This window comes from Tursiops truncatus, chromosome 5 (genome assembly GCF_011762595.2).
Source record: "Tursiops truncatus isolate mTurTru1 chromosome 5, mTurTru1.mat.Y, whole genome shotgun sequence".
NCBI classification, from domain to species: Eukaryota; Metazoa; Chordata; class Mammalia; order Artiodactyla; family Delphinidae; genus Tursiops; species Tursiops truncatus.
Window position 1 is genome coordinate 111,109,833 of NC_047038.1, and position 23,984 is coordinate 111,133,816.

Here is a 23,984-nt window from a genome sequence, read left to right on the forward strand (position 1 = left end):
ACCTATAAGGGAAAAGTATCTGAAAAAAAGATATGTATGTATAACTGGATCACTTTGCTGTACACCTGAAACTAACACAATATTGTAAGTCAATTATACTTCAATGTAAAAAAAAAAGAAAATTTAAAATCTAGATTAAGCTAAAAAAAACATAATATAAACCAAGGACAAAATACACAGCCAACAGCCACAGAGGCTGACTCACCACGTACTACATACACACCCACACACACACACCTACCTTCTTTAGTGATAGTCTAGCTTCTAAAGGAGACAGAGAAAAGTATCACCTGCACTATAATAAGGGTAAGAAAAGCCAAAGAGGCCAGTCTCTGTTTACTGTGTCTACAAGAGCAAAAAGAGAGCTAGCTACTCCCTACAATATTTTATCAGCAGCTTGCCAAAGAAAAGGTCAGTGATGTCACTGTTTTCAAAAAGAGCCCTCTCTCTTTTTGATAACACGGTACTGGGGTCCCTTCCTATGGCCGAGGTCCCTTCCCGTGTACAAAGCATCCAATGGATGGCATGCCTCACAGTTTTCTAGGAGAAATAAAATGAGAAGTGATGCCATGAACACAGAACGTCCAGACTGAGTTTATCACAGAGCTGGTTATGTAAGAAAAAAATTTTAATAAGGAAAAACATGACATTTTGTTCTTCTTAAGATAACAAGGACTTCTAATATCACAGCTCTGGTTTTGCATCAATAATACGATTCCTTGTATTTTATCGTTACTGCTTGGGAACGTTTTGGAGTTATTATTCTGAACAGATTTTAACATTCCTTCAGGGACCTCATTCTATTAAATCTAATAAAAGAAGTACAACTTGACTGTGTAGCCACATCACTATTTTTACTTGTCTTTGTCCTGTTATTTTGCTTGATGTGAAACAAATGAAACATTAACACCCTTCTTTACTCATGTACAACAGAGAAAATTCACCTACGCTATTTATCTCTATACAGAGACAGACTAAACAGAAACTTATATACAACTTGCAGCATATTAAATATAAACAGTCATTAAGGAATGACAATAGAAAGTCAGCCAAAAGAAATAAACTACTAACAACTCTTGAGCTTTTCTTTCCATGTGGCGGCAGTCTGGGACCCTGAACAGAATTTGAATGCTGTCCCAAATGTACCCTAACTCCTCCCAGGCCTCTCTTCATGCTTTGAAAATTTTATCAACTCAACTCAGGCCAAAACAACCTTCTAACCAGACTCCAGCCACTTTCACCTCCCGAGAGGTCTGATTCTGACTGTGTTCATCAGATGTAAAGCATCCTGGCGGGAATCTGCGGAGCAGCTGAGATGGGAGATGGTAGTCCAAAGTTACAAAAGGCCCTTCCCGCCTTCCATCAGCAGCTCGGAGACAGGGCAGCCATCAGAGGCCCTGGATTCTCACAATCGCATCTGCTTCTCTACTGGTATCATCCAACCTCTGCACTTCAAGGGCTTCCAACATGCCAGGAGCCAGACAGGAATCCACACAGCAAGTATGAATCCAAAACCTGAGAGCCAGGCACAGTCCTTGGCACTAGTTGGGGACCCAAATCAGACAACGCCCTCAAGGGGCTGAGCGTCTACTGAAATGCGGAACAGGAGCAAGGTGAGGGGCAGGACATTTTTAGGAATGTTCAGGCTTTATTAGGACCAGTCGTAGCAGACGAATGGATGTCCCGACCACAAAACAATGTCACATCATCTCTATCCAACTCATTAATTTCTCTACTTCACCTTCAAAGGAGGTGTCAGGAGGAAGCGCTCTTACTCATGGGAATGATTAAATGGTTGAGGGCTGAGGATCTGCTTCAAACGGCCTTATGAATCTCAGATCAAAAACAGCATGTATTTGTTTTTCTCTTTCTGACTTCACTCTGTATGACAGACTCTAGGTCCATCCACCTCACTACAAATAACTCAATTTCGTTTCTTTTTATGGCTGAGTAATATTCCATCGTATATATGTGCCACATCTTCTTTATCCATTCATCTGTCGATGGACACTTAGGTTGCTTCCATGTCCTGGCTATTGTAAATAGTGCTGCAAATACTGTATGCTAACACATATACATGGAATCTAAAAAAAAAAAAAAAGGTTCTGAAGAACCTAGGGGCAGGACAGGAATAAAGACGCAGATGTAGATAATGGACTTGAGGACATGGGGAGGGGGAATGGTAAGCTGGGACGAAGTGAGAGAGTGGCATGGACATATATACGCTACCAAATGTAAAATAGATAGCTAGTGGGAAGCAGCCGCATAGCACAGGGAGATCAGCTCGGTGCTTTGTGACCACCTAGAGGGGTGGGATAGGGAGGGTGGGAGGGAGGGGATATGGGGATATACGTATACGTATAGCTGATTCACTTTGTTATACAGCAGAAATTAACACACCATTGTAAAGCAATTATACTCCAATAAAGATGTTTTAAAAAACCAGCATATATTATTGGGGTAAGCTTAGTATGGAATCATAGCTTCCTTTGGGACTAAGTTAGTTTATGCACACCTATAAATCAGAGAATTGGGAACAGTACCACTTATCTCAATGGAAGGACACATAAGCATAATTAATATGTGCAAAATACTTGACAGTGAAAGTCAAGCCAGGAACTTTTATAAGGACTCTATCAGAGGGACCAGAATTGGCTTTATTCCAAGCCTCCTACTTTGAAGAACTTGTTGGCCTGTTGTAACGATCTTCGACCTTGTATTTTCTCTCCTCCGGATCTAAATTTTTGATGAACATGAACATGATGTGAGCATCATGAAAACAGCTGGTTTCCAAAGGGGAAAAAAAAAAAGTCACCCTTTACATAGGATTTCCTCATTACTTGTTCATTAATGCTGCAAACATACAGATAAGAAAAATGACTTCAATGTAGACTCAACACTACCAAATGAGCTTCATGAAACCAACAGACGGGACAGAGCAGGTATCTAGGCGGACACGTGGGGCATGTTTCCTCAGCTGTAGAGTAGGAGGCCTGGGCATTGGTTCCCGCTCCACGGGAGTCAGCACTGCAGGACTTAAGTTCCAGCTTTCTACATGGAAACTGAGGTTTACTAAATTCAAGATCAGAGAGAATCTGAAATATTTTAAACCTAACTACAATGTCTTCATTAACACTGTCTCTGCCTTCGCCATATGACTTTGGGCGAAATTCTTAACCTTCTGGATAGCAAGTCGCTCATGGGTAAACCAGGAGAAAATTCATTTCATGGTAAATAGATTCAGAATATCATCAGCAGAAAGAATGAAAATACATCTAGAGAGAAAGGGAATGGCTATTTGCGAAGAAAATTAAACGGCAGTACGGTTTGGGGACATAAAATAAGCAGCAAATTTAAGCAAGGGTCCAAACTGACATTGACAGCAAAGCATCCGTTCCGCAAAACAAAGGAAAGTGTTTTCCTTTAAAGAGAGAAATCCTACAGGCCTTTGCCTATCAGTGACAAGACATGGAGGCTGAAAATGGCAAAACAAGCTGTCAGCACCATTCAAACCCAATGAGCCCTCTGGATCGTTAACAATGACGTTACTCTTCAGATTCTGCTTTGGCTAAAAAGCAAGCAACAGCGCTCTTTTTCATTTTGTGCAATACAAGTAGAATCATACAGCCACTATTCCAGATCATCTGAAAATGACTTCCTTTCCTGTGACTTTTAATAGCTTAAAGGAAGTTTCTATCACCTGCATGGAAATTTTTTAAATTTCCTAAAGTACGCTCTACAGACATAACACCCTCCCCCATGGCTTTACACAAGATACTACCACAAACAAAGCTTGTGAAATACATACGGTATCAATGGCAATCATATATGCTCTTCTAGAAAACTAAAGGCTTCAGAGAGTGTGAAACAGGCGGGGGCCACACAGCTTTCCAGGCAAGTGCCCTTTGGGCAAGTAACTTAACCGACCTAAACCCAGGTTCCTAAACTGCAAAATGGTGTGTCCTGTCAGAGTAATTACCAGATAGAACGGTTGTGAGAAGTCAATGCTAATTAATGTAAAGGTTTGTCCCCTTACATGGTTTAAAAAAAATAATAAAAATTTTTAAAACCCTGTTAACTGCTACTTCTACGACAACCACTATTATTATCATGACTTCTAGGAAACTTAAACTTTGTGTTAGGACATCTCAGATAATGTTTACCAACAGCTAAACTTATAAGTAGATTATGAGGCAAATGAAAATAAAATCTAACACTTCTAATTTGAGATTGTAGTAATCTACTCATTGCTGTTTCAGATTGAAGATATTTTATATGCACCTTCATTTAACCAAATCCAAGACAGAAAAATGGATATTCACACACTGTTTACAATAGCCAAGACAGAGAAGCAAGCTAAATGTCCATCAACAGAGGAATGGAAAAAGAAGATGTGGTATATGTATACAATGGAATACTACTCAACCATAAAGAAAGAATGAAATAATGCCATTTGCAGCAACAAGGATGGACCCAGAGATTATCATGTAAGTGAATTAAGTCAGACAGAGAAAGATAATCATATATCACTTATATGTGGAATCTAAAAAAAGGATACAAATGAACTTATATACAAAATAGAAATAGACTCACAGACATCAAAAACAAACTTATGGTTACCAAAGGGGAAGGGGGTGGGATAAGTTGGGAGTATGAGATTAACAGATACACGCTACTATATATAAAATAGGTAGACAACAAGGATTTACTGTGTAGCACAGGGAACTATATTCAGTATCTTGTCATAACCGATAGTGGAAAAGAATCTGATATAACAATCACTTTGCTGTATACCTGAAACATTGTAAGTCAGCTAATATTTCAATAATAAAAGGAAAAAAATTAAATGGATATTCACATACACAAAAAAATAGGTTGAGAGATGACTTTACACTTTAAAGGAATCATCACTGATGCTTCTTAAATAATACACATGGTTTAGTTACATCTAAAGTGTGATTAGATTACACACACACACACACACACACACACAGGTAAGCCCACAGAGCTGAATGTGCATTCCACTCCATTCCAAATTTTCTTCCTAATATAAACTCTGGGTTTGGGTTCACCATGCCACAATCTAGCAGGCGTCACTCCAAGGTGCCCTCCAAAGGTCAAATGCTCACTGATGCACCAGCTGCCACCATGGACCCGACTCCCTCTCCACTCTTCTGCTGTGCTCTCGCTGCAGACATTAAACTGAGGAAGTGTGTTTACTCAAAGCTCTACTTTCAGCTTTAAAGCTTTGGGAAATGAAAGCTTCGAAGTCACAAAACGTGAAGGTCTTTACTAAAGTTGCCTCTTTGTTCCCTGGACAAAGAAGCACTTTTTAAAACCTTTTTGGTCCGATGACTGTCAAGATAAATCAGTCCTACAGACACCCTGTAGACACTGCCAAAAGGCACTGAACCATCGTATAGCAACAGCAACAAAAAAACTTAGCTGTGGTTAAGTGATACATCCGGTTTCTGGACATAGGACTGCTCATTACCAGGTTAATTTGCAAGCCTTTTAGACAATATCAATTAAGACCTAGCAGTCAATTCTAAAAGATTTCAGAGCTCACATCATAAGTATTTAATTTAACCATCTCAATTCCCCTACAGTATGAATTAAAAGAAAACAGTCCAAACAGGTCACTTACCTACTTTTGAATCCTTGCTTTTGATATTATCCAGCATACACAATAAAACAGAGACAAGGAAAGCATTTCCAGGGACTATCATACAATTTCAGAAGAAAATAAACTTATTTGGACAACTCTTCTAGGTGCTTATAGGATTTCTCAATTGATTTCAAACTTAAAATCAAGCCAGGCATATAGAAAATTAGAAATTTTTTAAATGTGCTCTCATTTCTGTTCAAATATTTTGTTTGTTTAAAAGGAAAAAGAACGTAAAATTACTCAATCCACTCTGCCAGATGAATTACACTCACAAGGATCAGCTTTTCTTAAGAATATTTCTCCAAAATTAAACAGGAACACTGTGTCAGAAATCTAAATGAAGCCATAAAATCACTATTTAGTTTTTAAAACATTTTCTTGAACTCTAACAAGTTAAGATGTTATAAACGTTAACTACTTCCAGCTTTTTCCACAATGATCACAAGCGTCTGAGCTACTCCATAGCTCAGAGGTTAAATACTGGACGGCACAGACACTAAGCACTGCAGTGAATCAACAACCTCGATGTTGTATCCAGACGAGCTGCGCAGACCAGAGTCTTCCCTTCCACCCTCTCACCTCTCCCCTCCTTCTCTATTTTGGTTAAAATGAATCAACCGAACAACAGGAAAAAAGAGAAGGCTTCCTTATCTTGACTCGCTAATCTCACAGTCCTTTGCCACACGTGGCCCCTAGGCCCGGACAAAAACAGGTCTAGTAAAGCTGCTTTCCGAAATCCGTGTTCCCAACAAGGACCTACTGTATAGCACAGGGAACTATACTCAGTATTTTGTAATAACCTATAAGGGAAAAGAATCGAAATACAACATTGTAAAGCAACTGTACTCCAATAAAAAGAAAAAAATGAAAAAAGATATATATGTATAACTGAAACACTTTGCTGTACACCTGAAACAAACACAACATTGTAAAACTACAATAAAAACAAATAAATAATAACTATTTTTTTAAAAAAAGAACTTAGAGGAAGCTTCAAAAAAAATGCACCTTCTCTTGCACGCTAGACAGCTTTATTCTATGCTCTGCACATCCCTTGTTGGGACCCTTGGCGTTCCGGTGAGGCAGACATCACTTGTCACCTGCTTCTCCCCCGTGGTAGGCATGCAATTCAGGCTGGCCAAGGCATCCCATCTGCCACACTCAGTGATGGGTCCAGGCTGAACAAGTGACCCAGGACTGATGGGCCTTCAGAGAGGGCAGCCACCTGTTCCGGTTCACCCAGGACAAGACCAGTTTATGCCTGTGGTCCCAGCGTAATTTTACCCCCCAAAGTATTCTGATCTAAACTATGTGGTGTTTCTATGTCTAAGGCAGGGTTTCTCAGCCTTAGTGCAATTAGCTCTGAGCTAGATCGTTCTTGGGAGGTTGCGGGGTGGGGGGTGGGGTGCGGTGTCTGGCCCTGTGCATCGTAGGGTGTTCAGCCACATGGCAACGTTGGCCTCTACCCACTAGATGCCAGCAGCACCTCCCAATTATGACAACCAAAAATGTCTCCAGGACATCACAAAACCATCTGATTGAGAACAACTGCTCTAAGGAAAAGGAGTCACTGTTCTCTGGAATCCCCAGAGCAATGAGAAAGATGTAAGTAAACTTAAGCTATCGCCACTGTGGAAAGAGTGCCCATCGGGGTCAAGCCAATTGCAGGAAACGCTAGCGATGCAAAAAGAGAGACCTGATGACATCGCTTGAACCCTTGGATGCCAGTGTAGCCAAAGAAACCCCACTCCCAAGACTTCACTCACGCAAGCCAGAAAGTCTCTTTTTTGCTTCAACTAGTTTTAGTTGGGTTTCTCTCACTTGCAACTGAAGGCAATGCATGAGGATATGCAGGATGTCTTATGCCAAAATCTGAACTGTCAAAAAAAAAAAAAAAACAGAATTAATCTGAACCCTGTCCTATTGCTTTCCACAAGAACAGGCCACCAACTCTAGCTGTAGCGACACAGGCTATGAACTCCTCTGCTAAGTCCTAGAATCTCTCTCCCAGTGAAGAACTTGAAAGTCTGCATGCTTCCCGTCCTTGAAGGTGCCACGTGCTCACAGCCAGTGCATCCGGAGCCAGAGGGAAGAGGACGGCCATGAATTGTTTCTTAAACTAGTTGGAACCTAACTAAGTAGTTAGCTAGAAAAGAGGAAGAAAAGATATTATATGTTTAGTGCAGGGGTCCCCAACCCTTGGACCATGGACCCGTACTGGTCTGTGGCCTGTTAGGAACTGGGCCACACAGCAAGAAGTGAGCAGCGGGCAAGCGAGTGAAGCTTCATCGTATTTACAGCCGCTCCCCATCGCTCGCATTATCGCCTGAGCTCCGCCTCCTGTCGGCATTATGGTGAGTTGTATAATTATTTCATTATATATTACAATATAATAATAGAAAGAAAGCACACAATAAGTGTAATGTGCTTCAGTCATCCCAAAACCATCCCCGCCCCCGTCGTGGAAAAACTGTCTTCCACGAAACCGGTCCCTGGTGCCAAAAAGGCTGGGGACCTCTGGTTTAGATCACTGATAATGGCTACGCCTTTAACTCTTACAGGTTCTCTTCTGAACCTGAAGTCCTGGAATCTCTTCTCCGATGTTGCCAAGAGAAACTTCTTCTTTACAAACATCCAAAGAGAACCAGCACAATTCCACTGAGAGCAAACCGAAACATCGGCAGGGTCCCTCAGTGAAAAAGAAAAAAAGCCATCTTCATTGAATATTTTTTTTAAACCAAGATTAAAGATTGTTTGAATAAAGCATTCGACCTGAAGTACCAGCAGAACAAACTCTGAAATAGACACATGTCTTGGTGTCTTGAGGACTGCTTTTTGTTTATTGGGTTTTTTTTTTTTAACGGGGGGGACATGCCATGCAGCATGCGGGATCCTAGTTCCCCGACCAGGGATCGAACCTGCGCCCCCTGCAGTGGAAGCGTGGAGTCTTAACCGCTGGACCACCACGGAAGTCCCAAGTCTGTTTTTCCAGACATTTTATTCCTACTTTTTCTCCCCACTCACCTCTCACCACTTCTTCTCTTTCAACATCTATATTCCATCCCACCCGATTCAAACAGACAAAACTTTTACAAGTCATGTATTACTTATTAAGCGGAAAAAGAATGCGGTAAGGGAGAAATTAAAACAGAATTCATTACTGAAAACCACCTTGCTGTCTACCTCACAGACGAAATAAATCCATCGGTTCCTCATTTCCTCAATGTCCTGACACAAAGCTACAAATGGACCCGGGTTTGCACACATCCTTTCCACCCCTTCTGTTACTGAAGTAGATGTATCTTGCCCCCCTCCACCTGGAATCTGAATCCCACCTTCTATGCTATTCAGAAGCCCTGTGTATGCTAGAATATTCCCTGAATCTTCCACCTCTTCCTCTCTGTTGGACACTTAAATCGGCGTGTTCAAATCTCACCAATTAGCCAACAGCTTGGGAGAAATGCCTGCACCACAGGCTCATGTATTTTCCAGGTACCCTCTTCTCCACCCTGTGCCATCAGGCTCCCATCCCTGCCGTGCCACAAACTCATCTCCCACTCATTACCCATGACACTGTCTTTTTGTTGTTGTTTTGTTTTGATTTTTATTGGCATACAGTTGACTTACAATGTTGTGTTAGTTTCTGCTGTACAGCAAAGTGAATCAGTTATACATATACATATATCCACTCTTTCTTTTTCTTCTTTTCCCATATAGGCCATTACAGAGTATTGAGTAGAGTTCCCCGTGCTATACAGTACTTATTAGTAACCTATTTTATATATAGGAGTGCCAATGACACTGTCTTGCTAACGCAGTGTCATCTGGACTCCTGGGACCTGACTTCTCTGTAGCATGACCTTGTCTGCTCCCTCCTACTTTCTGAAACAATCTTTCTCCTTAACTTGTGAAACCCTCTTGGGGCTTTCCCACCCCCTCCCTCCCTCCCTCTCAATGGCTACCGCTGTCAAATCTCTTTATCAACCACTTCTTCTACCCATCCCTTAAAAGTTCTGCTCTCCAAGATCTGCCCTGAGCCACCCTGCCTCTTCCTCTACATTTTCTCTCCAGCTGGTTTGCTACCCAGCTGCCTGGTGTCATTTCCTATCTCTGTGCTGTGTCTCCAGAATCTTCAGCTCTGTTCCCTGTTGTGCAGTACACACTCGTAAAAGAAACAAACTCCACCCGTAAAAGAAACAAACTCCCGAACACATCCACTGGGTAGCCCAGAAGCACCTCCGCCTCCACACAGGCCAAACCAAAAACACATCTTCACTCCCATGAAACCCGTTCCTCTGGCTGGACTACCTCAGCGCCCAGCGCTCTCCGCCCAGGCCAGGAACCCAGGAATCGTCTTGGACACCTCCTTCGTCGGCCCCTACACCCAAGCACCCACCAAAGCCCGCAGCCTCTGAATCCTGACTCCTGAAGAATCTGCCTTTTCCACCCAAGTCTGTGGCCTGGGTCAGTGAGGACCCACCCTCCAGGCCTGCTGTCCTCAAATCCATTCTCCCAACCGCAGTCTGGGAAGCCTTTCTCAAATGTGACTCACATGATGCCAACCCCCTGCTCAAAATGTCGCCATGGCTTCCCACCGAGCTTTGAATAAATTCTGAAGTCCCTGACCCTGAGGTGGGCCTCACCAGGGCTTCCCAACACTGCGCCTGCTCGCTCTGGAGCCCCCTCTTCCCGCCCAGACCCATCTGTGCAGCTCCTGCAACCACACATGTTCTGGCTCTGGTCTCCACAGCCTCCCACGTGCATTTCACTGTGCTCGGGGCATCTTTACCCTCAGCGCGGAGAGCTCCTAGACTTCCTTCTGGTCTCAGATTTCTTTTTTTTTTTGGCCTTGCCGCGCGGTACGCAGGATCTTAGCTCCCTGATCAGGGATCGAATTCGCGCCCCCTGCACTGGAAACCTGGAGTCTTAACCACTGGACGGCCAGGGAAGTCCCAGAGAAGTTACCAATTTCTTGAAGTTGTCCTTGACCCTCTCAACTAATTAGTCCTGTTAACTACCGGCCATAGCATCCCATTCTCCATTCTCACTCAGGGGTGTGAATGACAGTGCTTAATTAATCTGTCTCTCCCCATTAGAACTCTAACTTCTGCACGGAGATATAAAAGGTCTCTTTTCACTGCTAATCCTCTAGCAACTCAACAATAGGTCGAGTTCAATGACTTGGGATGACACCTCTCCCCCACTGTCGTACAGGAGATTATCACAGTGAAGACTATATAGTAAACAGATTTTTACAAATTTTTTTCCAAGACTTAACAAACACATATAGGGCTCACTATGGATCAGGCTGTTTTCTTAAGTGCTTTACAAATAACTAATTTAATCTTAGCAACATTCAGGGAGATAAAATTACTATCCACATTTCACAGACAAGGAAATTAAGGCACAAAGAAGTTAAGCAAGTTGCCCAAGGTCACACAGGAAGTAGATGTAACTTCAAAGACCATGATCTTTAATATTTTGGCTGTGCTGCCTTTGACCTGCATTTCACAAAAGAAAAACAAAACTATCCGTCACAGTGACAGAAGTACTATCTACCAGATTCTCAAATACAAGTAACAACACGTCAACGACACTCTGCTCCCTTGTGCTTTTTTTGGCTTTGTTTCCAAAACTTTCAAGCAAAGATCTTCAGTAATATGCTGGATTTCTACAGATGGTTTCTCCTGTTTAATAAATGAGAGGCCTACACCATCCCTGCACTTCAAAATATGGTTCGCTTCAAAGAGAGGCAAGAACACGTTCACAGATTACTCCTACTGTCACTACGGGTAAAGCCACAGCTGTACCCAAATTCAACCAAAGGAAGCCAGGACAGTGCTCTTCCGACAACGATGATGGTGGTGGTGGTGATGATGATAATTATAGCACCTACCATGGGCCAGGGAGAGTTCTAAGATCTTCTAGTAAGTAACATGAGAATTAAATACCACTACCCCTTGAGACAGAGTTCTTAGTATCTCCATTTTACTAACAAAGAAACAGAAAATTAGCCACTGATGGTTTCAGTAACTTGCCCAAGGTCACCTAATAAGTGAAGCAGCTAACTTTATAGTCAGAGATTAAAAAAAAAAAAAAAATTTTTTTAAGAGAGTCTTAAATATTCAGACCAGAGGTGACATCTCCCAGCCAAACTGATTTTTCCTTCAGCCACACACCTCATCGTGACTCACTACCAGACGATGATGGGACCTCGGGATCCAAGGGCAGACAGTGCCTGCGGTGAACCGGGCAACGAAGAAGAACCCATACTCCCCGTTGAAATATCTAGTGGCATAGGATTAACAGCTTCCTCAGGAAACACAGGGAGGGAATTCTGGTCTGACCAGGGAGGCAGGCCTAGCATCCAGCAGTGGTCCCAGCAGATCTTGGACCTTAGAGAGATGCCTGCCCTTCGAATGTAAAGCGTCAGGGGTTTTTCAGTGTGCCTGCCTGTTTGTTTAAAGAGAAGGGTGTCAAGGCTTTCTCATTACAAAAGCATCCCCTTGGCAAGTCTATAAATTATGTTCCTACATTAGGGTAATGAAATCAACAGGCTGTTTGCATAGAAGCCTATCACAAAATACCAACCAATCCCTGCCTAAAAGTCATGCTCATCTGACCTATCTAGACTGACGGCTTCCAGAGTGCTTCACTAGCACTGTGTCTATGAAGATATCATTTTCTTCTCTATACGCTAACACTGGAAATCTCATTTCAATGAGGCAAAAAGGCCCTTGAAGATTTTTTGTGACTCAGACCACTTATTTCTTCCAATCCTGAAAGTTAAACTCGTTTGGTCTGATTATCCATGCCAAGCTGATAACGTTAAATATCAAACAGAACTTTTATTAAATGCCTTTAAAATTTATGGATTCGTTATCTATAGATTGTTGTCAAAGCTAGTGTTTTAAAGTTTATAAAATTAATTATAAGGCTTTTATATTGAATAAACTCTCTATATTGTTTCACAATCCAAAAATGCATGGAAATAAGGTACATCATAAAACATCTTAAGTTCTTTATATAACATCTACATACCATCAATTAACCAAGTCTTTTCAAATGCCACCTGTAGGAAAAAGAGGTTGAACTCAATGAAATTGAGCTACATGTGTCCACATGGATAAATCTCACAAGTATCTTGAGGGAAGAAAAGAAACTGCAGAAAAACAAATAGTATATGAATCCATTAAAGTCTAAAACCATGCAAAACATACTATCTATTATTCAGGAATGTGTACAGATGTATTAAAATGTCTGGGAATAATATACACCAGATTTGAGACAGTTGCACCTCTTGGGGAAAAGAACAGGTTCTCTATTAGAAAGGGTGCCATTAGGAAGAGGCAGACAGGAAGCTTTTATTTCTAAGCTGAGAGGCAAATACAGAGATGATCATGAGATTCTTTGTATTGGTTTATAGTTCTAAAACAACTCAAATTTTCTGTAGAGGAAAAAGCCTAATATGAAATTACGAAAACAAAATTAAAATTTACTCTTCTAAAGGGTGGGATGAGGGGTGGAAAGTAAAAGAGACACTAAGAGAGGGGGAGAGATGAAGATTAAGAGACAGGAAGAGAGAGGACTTCCCTGGCGGTCCAGCAGTTAAGACTCCATGCTTCCACTGCAGGGGGCATGGTTTCATCTGTGGTTGGGGAACTAAAAAAGAAAAAAAAGAGAGAGACAGGGAGAGAGACTGAAGGAAGGAAATCATACTTTTTTGAGTAGACGTCTGCATCTAGTAATTCATCCTAAATCAACCCAATCTCTGAATATCTACACTTACTGCACAAATTAATAATCGGTTTTATTTACAGTAACCATCCCAGGTGGCCTTAAATTTTAAATCATGGTCCTTGGGCTGAGCTAACAAGAATAGTCTCCTAACCAGACTGTGAAACGTACACACTTGCCAGATAACCAGGATTTATCGTAATAACTTCCCCTAACAGAAGAACGCACTTACATCTCTTTACAGGGACAGCTTACTGTTGTGGTTAAGGGTTTTGCAGTCAGACAAATGTGGGTTTTCGTTCCAGCTCCACCACTGACAAACTGTGTGACTGGAACAAGCTGCTAACCTCTCTAAATTCAGTTTCCAAATCTGTAACATGGGGTGAATGACAACATACCTCAATAAGGAAGTCTTCACATTAAATAATAGAATTTACCACGAAGTAAAGCAAACTGTAAATGCTTAATGAAAGTTAGCTGGGACTTTCTTGGTGGCGCAGTGGTTAAGAATCCACCTGCCAATGCAGGGGACACAGGTTCGAGCCCTGGTCCGGGAAGATCCCACATGCCACAGAGCAACTAAGCCCGTGAGCCACAACTACTGAGCCCACGCGCCTAGAGCCCGTGCTCCACAATAAGAGAAGCCACCACAATGAGAAGCCCGCCCACCGCAACGAAGAGTAGCCCCCACTCTCCACAACTAGAGAAAGCCTGAGCACAGCAACGAAGAACCAACACAGCCAAAAGTAAATAAATAATTTATTTAAAATAAAAATAAATAAAAGTTAGCTATTATTAAAATCATTAACATATACATTTTAAATAACATTTTTCGATTGTAGTTTGTGATTGCCTATTTGTCTCTGAAATGTAATTCCATTAAAAGTAACCTAGGGCTTCCCTGGTGGCGCAGTGGTTGAGAGTCCGCCTGCCGATGCAGGGGACATGGGTTCGTGCCCCGGTCCGGGAAGATCCCACATGCTGCGGAGTGGCTGGGCCCGTGAGCCATGGCCGCTGAGCCTGTGCGTCCGGAGCCTGTGCTCCGCAACGGGAGAGGCCACAACAGTGAGAGGCCTGTGTACCGCAAAAAAAAAAAAAAAAAAAAAAAAAAGTAACCTAGTAGGGACTTCCCTGGTGGCGCAGTGGTTAAGAATCCGCCTGCTAGTGCAGGGGACACTGGTTTGATCCCTGGTCCAGGAAGATCCCACATGCCGCAGAGCAACTAAGCCCGTGCACCACAACTACTGAGCCTGCACTCTAGAGCCTGCGAGCCACAACTACTGAGCCCACGTGCCACAACTACTTAGCCTGCGCACCACAACTATTGAAGCCCGCACACCTAGAACCCACAACAAGAGAAGCCACCGCAGTGAGAAGCCCGTGCACCACAACAAAGAGTAGCCCCCGCTCGCTGCAACTAAAGAAAGCTCCCGTGCAGCAACGAAGACCCAACGCAGCCAAAACAAATAAAATTTTAAAATAAAATAAAATACTGATCTGTGCCACGAAGGAAATAAAATATTTTTTTAAAAAGTAACCTAGTAAAACATCCAAGACACCCTTAATCAGAATTATTATCTACAAATTTCTAACCACTCTCCTACAAATCCTGAAGGAAAGCCAACCTGACTAAATGAGTTTTCTCTAAACAAGATGTAGAATCAAAGGCAATGCAAGACCATACTGAATCCCATAAAGCAATGTGTTCATAGCTACGTTTCTAACATCAAACTTTTAAAAAGTGAGAAAAGACACCACATGTTACTAACTATGGTCAGATGTAAACACTTGACCTATTCACTGCCACATACAGTTAGCAATCACCTTAAGCATGACACGGTAACCTAGCTGACTACCCAATATTTTTACCTCCTTCATAATTCTTGCCTCCCCAATAAACACAAAATCATAAGGTGATAAATAGCTATTGGAGTCAGAATTCAAAACAGCTTCTTTGGGAATCTGTCCAGGAGACTCTGAGTATCGTTTTGCAGAAAATAGGAGGATTACGTAACAACTCTTTTGGGCGGTCTCTGGCTGCCTTGTGTTTCTCCTGGTACATTTCCCACAGCAAATACAAGCACTGTCCAGTAGGTTGTTAGGGTCTCCTGCAAGTTAAACACTAAAGTGAATACCTTCTAAAGGCATCACTGCAATTTTAAGTATCTGCAGGTTCCAGCCTCTGATGATGTCATCCCAGTTCCTTGGTCAGAGCTCTCCCCGCCTTCTTTGGCTTTCTTAGCAATCCCCTGAATGAGAGGCCTGTTCAAGTCTCAGCTGCAGACGGCTGGGCTAGATTTCCAACATTCTTAGTGACACCTTCCACATCATCTTCAGATCTTTGTGACTCAGAAACAAATCCTGGGACGTATTTTCCCAAGATACCACTTAGCTTTGATTCATCCACTTACCTGCCAGATTTTCCAGCATACTGAGCTACATTCAAACTTTCGAAGCCTTACCAGACTTTGACCACTTTGTCTTTCTTCTTGGTCACTGGTCACGATGATTTGGACAAATACATTCTTAGGGGTAATAAGCGCTAAAAAGTTAGACGCTAGCCGCTGGGCCAGAGCAACCCTCTTTCAGGCAAGAAAAGGGCCTGCATATTAAAACATATACCTGCAATTTAGAACATCATGACTGCTCACGTTTGAGGGCGTATTTGAAATGCTTTACACGTATGAACTCATTCAACCCAACTGGCAACCCTACAGGGCAGACAGTATCATTATCTCCATTTTCTGTTGGACAACACAGATACAGAAAAGCTAAGCAACGTGACTGAGGTTTCCAGCGTGAATGAAAGGCAGCGCCTTAGCACGCTCTTAATCTTCTCTACTACACTGTCTCATCAGCCACGTTAAACGTTAAAACACAAAAATGCCCTCCTCCTGGGCCTTCTCCCTCTTCCAGAAGTCCACAATGCTTCTGGCCCCCCCCCCCCCCCCCCCAAAACAGAGTGAAGAGGAGGTGGTCAAAGGAACTCCAGTAGATGGGAGGGCAGGGAAAAGGCAATGTGGCAGGAAAACTCACAACAGCAGATGACTCACAGACCCAGCAAACGTTCCATACAGACAGGGTCGGCTGGTGGAGGGCCCTCAATTGGAACTACTCTAAATGGAGACACGGACCACCTGCAGAGAGTAAAGCAATGAAAGCTTTTAGAGCCCTTCTGGGTCCACAGCCCAGTTCCAGCCAGATAGGAAATCTTTTCACAGCAAATCTACATTAGCTTTAGAGACCAGCCCATTAGTAAGACCCCAAGTGAGAGTTGAAGACTTACCCCCAAGTGATGCCCTGAAATGTAGGGGGTCCACAGTAATTTCTTTGGGGCAAAGAATATAGATGAGCCTTCTTGTCCATCTGGGGTAAAATTATATTTGTAATTTAAATATCATTTCACTTCCATGCCTCTCTAACTTCCACTTAACCGAAGCATCAGCCCAAAATTTACAATTATATCTCTCCATCAAAATTAGGATGTTGGAAATTCCCTGGAAGTCCAGTGGTTAGGACTCTGCGCTTTCACTGCCGAGGACCCGGGTTCAAACCCTGGTGGGGGAACTAAGACCCCACAAGCCACGTGGTGCAGTCAAAAAAACCCCACAAAATTAGGGTGTAAAGTAGCAGAAAACCCAACTCAAACTGGCTTATGTCATTTAACAAGCTATGCAGAGGTAGGCTTCAGGCACAGAACCATCTGTGGCTTCCATGACCGCATCAAAAACCCAGATTCAGTTACCTCTCTGCTCCAATGGTCCTTACCTTGAGCTCCACTCACCGTCCCAAGATGGCAGGAGCAGCTCCAGGCAACACAACCAGACATCACAGAAGAGTCTAGAACCCATTTTACAAGTCTCCTCTCACACAAAAGAAAACCTTTCCCAAAGTCTCCAGCAGACTTCCTATCATGTCTCACTGGTCAGAACTGAGATACATCCTCATTTATCCAATTACCAGCCCAGAAAATAGGTTTACCCTGCTGAGTTGTTAGAGTTCAGTGTTTCTCAATCCCAACTGCATGGTTTTTACAGCTCCCCAGGTGATTCTAACGGTCAGCCATGCTCAGGACTGAGAACGACTGAGTCAGACTAATCAGAATTATACCTAATCACCTTTCTATGAGTCACTTGGGAAAGAGTGTAGACACCTGAACAAAATTTGGATTGTCAGAAAAAAATATTAGCTGGGCAAACAATAAAGCCTACACAACCGCTTCACACTTGTGTTTTAAAAACACTTTGGGGGCTTCCCTGGTGGCGCAGTGGTTGAGAGTCCGCCTGCCGATGCAGGGGACACGGGTTCGTGCCCCGGTCCGGGAAGATCCCACATGCCGCGGAGCGGCTGGGCCCGTGAGCCATGGCCGCTGAGCCTGTGCGTCCGGAGCCTGTGCTCCGCAACGGGAGAGGCCACGACAGTGAGAGGCCCGCGTACCGCAAAAAAAATAAATAAATAAAATAAAAACACTTTGGCACATGTGGTTCAATCCTCAAGGCTATATGCAACAGTCCCATTTCACAGATATGGAGACCAAGGCTGAAGTTTACAAAGTGAAATTCTTTTAAGTCATCCGAATCTCCCTATGTTTCCATGCAAGAGCAACCTGGGAAATTTCTCCAAAAGGAATTACCACGTGAACCATGTTTCTGGAACAATAAATACAAAGACAGAAAAAGGGAATTTTTATGTTGTCCTGAGAAAAACAAGCCAAAAATCATTAAACATCAAGGCCTAAAGAAGTATCAAGACTTGAAAGACTCAAGTTCTGGTCCTGGCCACCACTAACATCCTTCTCCTTCTCTAGAACAGAACATATTCTTTCAAGAATGCCTAATTGGGGCTTCCCTGGTGGCGCAATGGTTAAGAATCTGCCTGCCAATGCAGGGGACACGGGTTCGAGCCCTGGTCCGGGAAGATCCCACATGCCGCAGAGCAACTAAGCCACAACTACTGAGCCGCCAGCTCTAGAGCCCACAGGCCACAACTACTGAAGCTCATGCGCCTAGAGCCCGTGCTCTGCAACAAAAGAAGCCACCGCAATGAAGCCCAAGCGCTGCAATGAAGAGTAGCCCCCACTCTCTGCAACTAGAGAAAGCCCACGCGCAGCAACGAAGACTCAACGCAGCCAAAAATTAAAATAAATTAAATAAATTAAAAAAGAAAAAGAACACCTAATTGTAAAATTTATGAGAAAAGTATATATAGCTTATTGCTGTTTCTGGTAAACAGACTATGCATTTCTACGAATCATAAGCATCTGCAACTACATAGACATCCTACGAAAGGCTCACAAAAGTTTAAACTGTATTGAAAGAAGACACTGATTATTCTAGGAAAGGAGTGAAAAAAGAAAAAGGGCTAATAAAACCATTTAAACAAAGACTCCACTGAACTGAGTGAATGATCTCCAAATCCACCACATAAATCAGTGGTCCCAGACTCTGCGCTCCGCAGCCCCTCCCCAGCCCCACCGCTATCTCCAAAAATCACCTGACACACAGACAGATACCATACACAGCCTCTAAACCATCTCTTTCCCATTATGTCAGTGATTCTCCACAGGATAAAGCCCACATTCCAAGCCCACTTTTATGGCTTCCACAATCTGAAACTGACCTTTCCATGAATCTCATTCTACTCCCCCAAATGAAATCATCACCATTCCAGCCAAACTGGTCTTCTCATCCTCTTCAGACACGGTGGCGGGAGTGGGGGAGGGGGGCGGGGGGGGGGGGCGCTGGTTTCTTCTCAGCTGTTTCCAATCTGACAAGGTTCTACAAGGTTCTATCCCTTCCTTAAAACACCAATGAGTTCCCAAACTTCCACTCTAACCTACAACATACTCTTGTTTCTGTCAAAGTTAGAAACCTTGCCACTGAATCTTCTGAATCTTTTAATATGTGTGTCTGTGTATCCTTCACTTCTTCAAGAACTTAGCACAATGCATGCAGCAGTTCAAACATGTTCCCTAGATTGAACTGAATTCAACTATAGGACAATAACCTCAAGGACAAGGGCCTCTAACTTCTTTCCTCTTTGTGTCTCAAGCCCAATATTTAACAAACTGTAGATGCTAAATATTTGCTGATCGCTACATAATTGAACTCGGCAATAAACTTTCAGGTCCCACAGAAGTCACCTCCAACTTCTTTAAATATCTGCGGATTAGTCAAAGCATCAAGACATTCTACACGGAAGTAACAATATGGTCGTCAGTTGTGTATTTAGAAATGTAGCAGGGATGTTTTCATAATTTTCAGAGACTACGCATTCCCCAACGACTAAGAAATTTTAAAAAAAAACTAAAGCATCAAGACATCAAAGTTATATAAATCCAACATGTATTTAGCGCATGGAGGAGGCATCTTACAGGGCAATTAAAAGCAGAAATCACTTAAACACGCAGATTCTGAAAATGCGCAAAACGCCGTTTTTGCAAAACAAAGCACAAAACATCTGAAAATATAATCAGTCTGACCTAGCTGATTGTTCCTTTCTGTAGCTCCCCCTCGGTCTCAGGTCCCGCCTCGACCTCTTGAGCTTTTCTCAGCTGTTATAGAAAAGCTCGACTGGTTAGGCCAACGACTGACCTAGACTGCAATTTCAAATGACCTAATCACGCCATTTCCAAACACTGCAGAATCTTACTGATGCCTCTGAGAAGTAGGACAAGAAAAACTGAACACAAAAATGACCTGCCCAATTGTCCTGTAGCCAGGCTCTAACAGTGAAGGCTAATTACACCCAGGTGTCCTGACTTACGTCCAGGGCTCTTAGTCTTGATAGGAGCTGGACGTCAACTTTACGTACGGGGCAAGCTGGGCAAAGGCCAGGTCCCCCTAACTTGCCACAAGCGTGTGAGCTAAAGCTGTATCTCTGTCCTCCTCTGGAAAAGAATTTAAGGTAATTACACACAATGAGAAAAGATATTTTCTTTGAGCATAAATTATGTTTCCTATGGTAAAGGACAAGAATCAAAAGGAGTAAGGAGCCAATTCGTAAACTCAAGAAAGTCTACATTCTGGAGGGGAAGGCTGACAGCTGGCCCCCCAGATGCACTAGCTGCTGCTGGAACACCGGGCATGTGTCCTGTTGGCAGAAGAGCGAATATGCAGTCACATAAATAGCTTTCTACCAGTGGCCAAACTGGCTTTGCCATCTACCTCTCTCCACACCAAAGCCTCCCTCCTCATGCCCCATGTCCCAGAGGGAGCTGCTACAGCCAGTAAGAGAGAAGGGGCACTCCCCTACCTAGTGACGCTAGTTAAGACCAAACTACAGAGGGAGATGTTCACTACACACACATACCCACACGCATGTGCATGCACGTTCGCACGCGCACACACACACACACACACACACAGGCACCGCATACCCTTCTCTCCTCCTCCTTTCTCCACTCCTACATATTTACAGCCCTTCCCCACCTCCATCCCAACACACATACCCAATGCCAAGGCACTGGAGAGCCACCAACCAAATATGCCCACCTATCACATGTCCCAAACAAAGTGATTCCCAGTCCTCGTTTTGCAACACCAAAGAGGTCACAGAGGCAAAAGAAACCACGGACAACATCCAGAGAAGTCGTGGGACGTGCTTCCAAAATTACAGAGCTGGCTCACTGAATTCTACCCATGAAGACGTATTTCTTTCAACTCATTCATTCAACAAATAGGCACTGGGCTGGGTACCTGAGACAGTCTGCTCAGTATGTTTTCATCTTCCTTAATGCAAAAGCGGGGGAGGGATGACACGGGGCATTTTTCCCAGTCTGCTATACGGGTAGGTCTTTTTAATTGGGAAAAGGGAGCACTCACAGGCTTCCTCAGAACCGGCTATGGGTTACAGGTGTGGTCAGGCTGCGCAGCTCCTCACTCAAGCAAATGTCTCCCCATTTCCAGCCAACTTAGTGTTTCAACACGAATTTCAGGCCCCCTCCCTCCTAGAAAGACTCTTCAGATAATCAACTAATTAATTGTGTTCTCCTGTGTGGCCACTTCCGAGTTAAAAGATGGAGGAAGAGAGGGGAGGAAAGCATTAAGCTTGACCGGGGTGAAATTCCCTCTTTGCAGGCAGTGCTCGCTCGGGCCGGAGGGCAGGCTGTCTGCACAGCCTCACAAGCCCCAATCTTTGAACCGTCCTCGGCGCAGGAGGAGGGAAGGAATGTGCGGAAGGCAGCACAACGCCAGGTGGACTTTCGGGTTGAGCACAGTAAGGGACCCGGGACGAGACTGTCGCAGGCGATCCGAAAATGACACGGAAAGCGTACGGCTTAAGGGCCTTCTGAACAATTCAACACCCAGCAGGTTTTCAAAGAATTCCCAGTCTCGTGATCTCTCAAAAGAACTTGACAAGACCCGTGAAACTTATGTGTCTGTTTCGGGAGAGACACTGATAAGCTCTAGGGGGTAAAAGAACCTGCCCCGGGGGGGTCCAGCGGGGAACACAAGGAGCCGGGTCGGAGCAGCGGGGCTGGCGGGCGGCGCGCTCGCGCGCACGGCTCCCGGCTCCGGCCGCCGCGCAGGGCAGGGACGGGAAAGAGGACTCGCCCCTGGCTGCTCGGGGAGCCGCGGAGGAACGACCCCGGGGCCTCCGGGTCCCGGATCAATCTCCAAATCCTCCGGCTGCCGGCCCCGGGCACCGGACGGTCGGTCTCCCTCCGGGAGAGGCTCCTCCCGGCCTCGCCACGCCGCAGCCCGCCCGCGCCCCCACTTACTTTTGGTCGCCGCGATGAGGTTCTTGCCGTCCTTGATGAGCTCTTTGATGAACTTGTTGGTCCTCTCCAGCTCTGCTTCGTGGGCGCGGATCCTCTCCCGGAACCACGGGCTATCGAGGTAGCAGTCGCTGAACTCCAGGGGCTGCAGCCCCATGACGGCGGCGGTCCGCGAGCACAGCGCGAGCCGGGCTTCGGTACCAGGTGCGGGGCCCCGCGCGCAGGAAGCGCCGGAGAAGCTAGCAGTCCCAGGCGCGCGGCGAGAGCAGCGCAGACATGCCCTGCGGAGGTGAGCCCGGCCGCGCTGAGCAGCGCCGCCGAGGCGAGCGAGAATGCGGCGCTCAGATCCCGGCGGAGCTCCGATCCCGGCAGCCCCCGCCTAAACTCGGGCGCCGCGGCCCCGCCCCGCCCGGCCCCCGCGCCGCACGCCCTCCCGGAGGCGCGAGCCCGCCCCGCCCCGGCGCCTCCCGCCCAGCCCCCTCCCGCGCTAGCCGCTCGCCCCCTTCTCTTTCCTCCGCCTTCCTCCTTCCTTCTCTCCTTTCCCTCCCTTCCTCCCCCCAGACGCCTCTTCTCTTCCCACGCGCAGTGGCCCCTCCTCTTCCTTCCGAGGCTTCCTCGATCTAGAATTTCGCCCCGCGGCTCTCCTCCGGGCGCGGGCGCCTCCCCTTTTCTTAGCGCCCTTCTTCGGGGTGACTCACTGTCGGCTCCCCGAAGCGGGGAACTTGACCGGGCCCAGGAAGGGGCGTCTTCAGAGCATCTGTAAATCCCCGCAGCCGGGCGACTTAACTCAGCTCTGGCTTGCTAGGGGAAACGATGGACAACTATCTCATGGAACCGGGACGGACCCTGAGCTGTGAATGGACTCGCATTCATGGCTCTTTCTTCCCCACTCTCGATCCCCATCTAAAGTAAAATGCGTATAAATCTCCGCTTTAGATTGAAAGCTTTTTAAGGGTAGGGTGCATTTTCTTATGGGCCGGGCAGCCTACTCTTCTGTGTATCCACACTGAACGACTTGGGGGGAGGGGAGAAGGTATCTAAACCACGGAAGGGTTCTGTTGTATTCAGCAAATTAAATTTGCCTGGGTAGGTAGAGTCGATCTTTATTATGCTAAGTATAACCACCTGACAACGAATGCCAGGTTCTCTGGTTTTCGCGAGGCGGGGATCAAAGGCGGGGATCAAAGGAGAATTTGTCAGGGCAGATGGAACAAGGGTACTATTCCACGTGTCCTGAAACAACTCAAATGTGTCCCCAAAATGTTAAGACATTTTAAATGATTGAAAGCCTTACCTCAAAGAACCCGATTGTTCATTAGAGTAACTTTTAGTAATTAGCAGCTAACAGTTTATTAAGCAATTATTATGTGCCAGGCACACACCAGGAACTCTACATACATTTTTACAGGCTCACAACATATGTTTACATATATAGGTTCACTAATAATGTCACCAAGCGACTTCAAAGTGATTCTTTAAAACGTTCAAACTCGGAGTAGGGTAATTGAGGCTCTGGATGGCAGGTTGTAGGGCTGTAACCCTCAGAAACAAGTTAAATAAGCCTCCTACTCAATAAGATTTTCGTTACAAAACAGCTCTGTGAGTGGCTAGCCCACAGATAAACATTATTACTTTAATGGCCATCCTCCAGAGAGTTCAAAATGTTTTACAAATAACTTTTACCCGTTGAAAAGCCTGGTTCCGGCTACAATCAGCTGGGGGGCTGGAGTCTACAGAGCAGAAAATAAAAGAGGCAAATAAAAGGGGGAAAGACACTCAGGAACAGGAAGGGTGTAAACAGTGAGGGCCTTGCAAAACAACCAAACACTGACAGGCATGCGACCCTCTGGGCAAAATCCT

At 44.6% G+C, this 23,984-nt stretch overlaps 1 protein-coding gene across 6 annotated transcripts in view; it reads right to left on the reverse strand.

The window, feature by feature from the left end:
* The window catches only part of ARHGAP10 (Rho GTPase activating protein 10), a 326,473-nt gene extending 303,963 nt beyond the window's left edge, over positions 1 to 22,510 (reverse strand). For 3 of the 6 annotated variants that reach the window (XR_012332146.1, XR_012332145.1, XR_012332144.1), the window contains exon 1: positions 22,128 to 22,510. Coding sequence is in view for 3 of the 6 variants with exons in the window: in XM_019926557.3 (XP_019782116.1) it covers positions 22,128 to 22,281 (154 nt within the window). In the remaining 3 variants the exon portion in view is untranslated. The remainder of the gene's footprint in view (positions 1 to 22,127) is intronic. The other 3 variants (XM_073805517.1, XM_019926556.3, XM_019926557.3) reach the window with 2 other exon arrangements.
* Between the last annotated feature and the right edge of the window lie 1,474 nt (positions 22,511 to 23,984).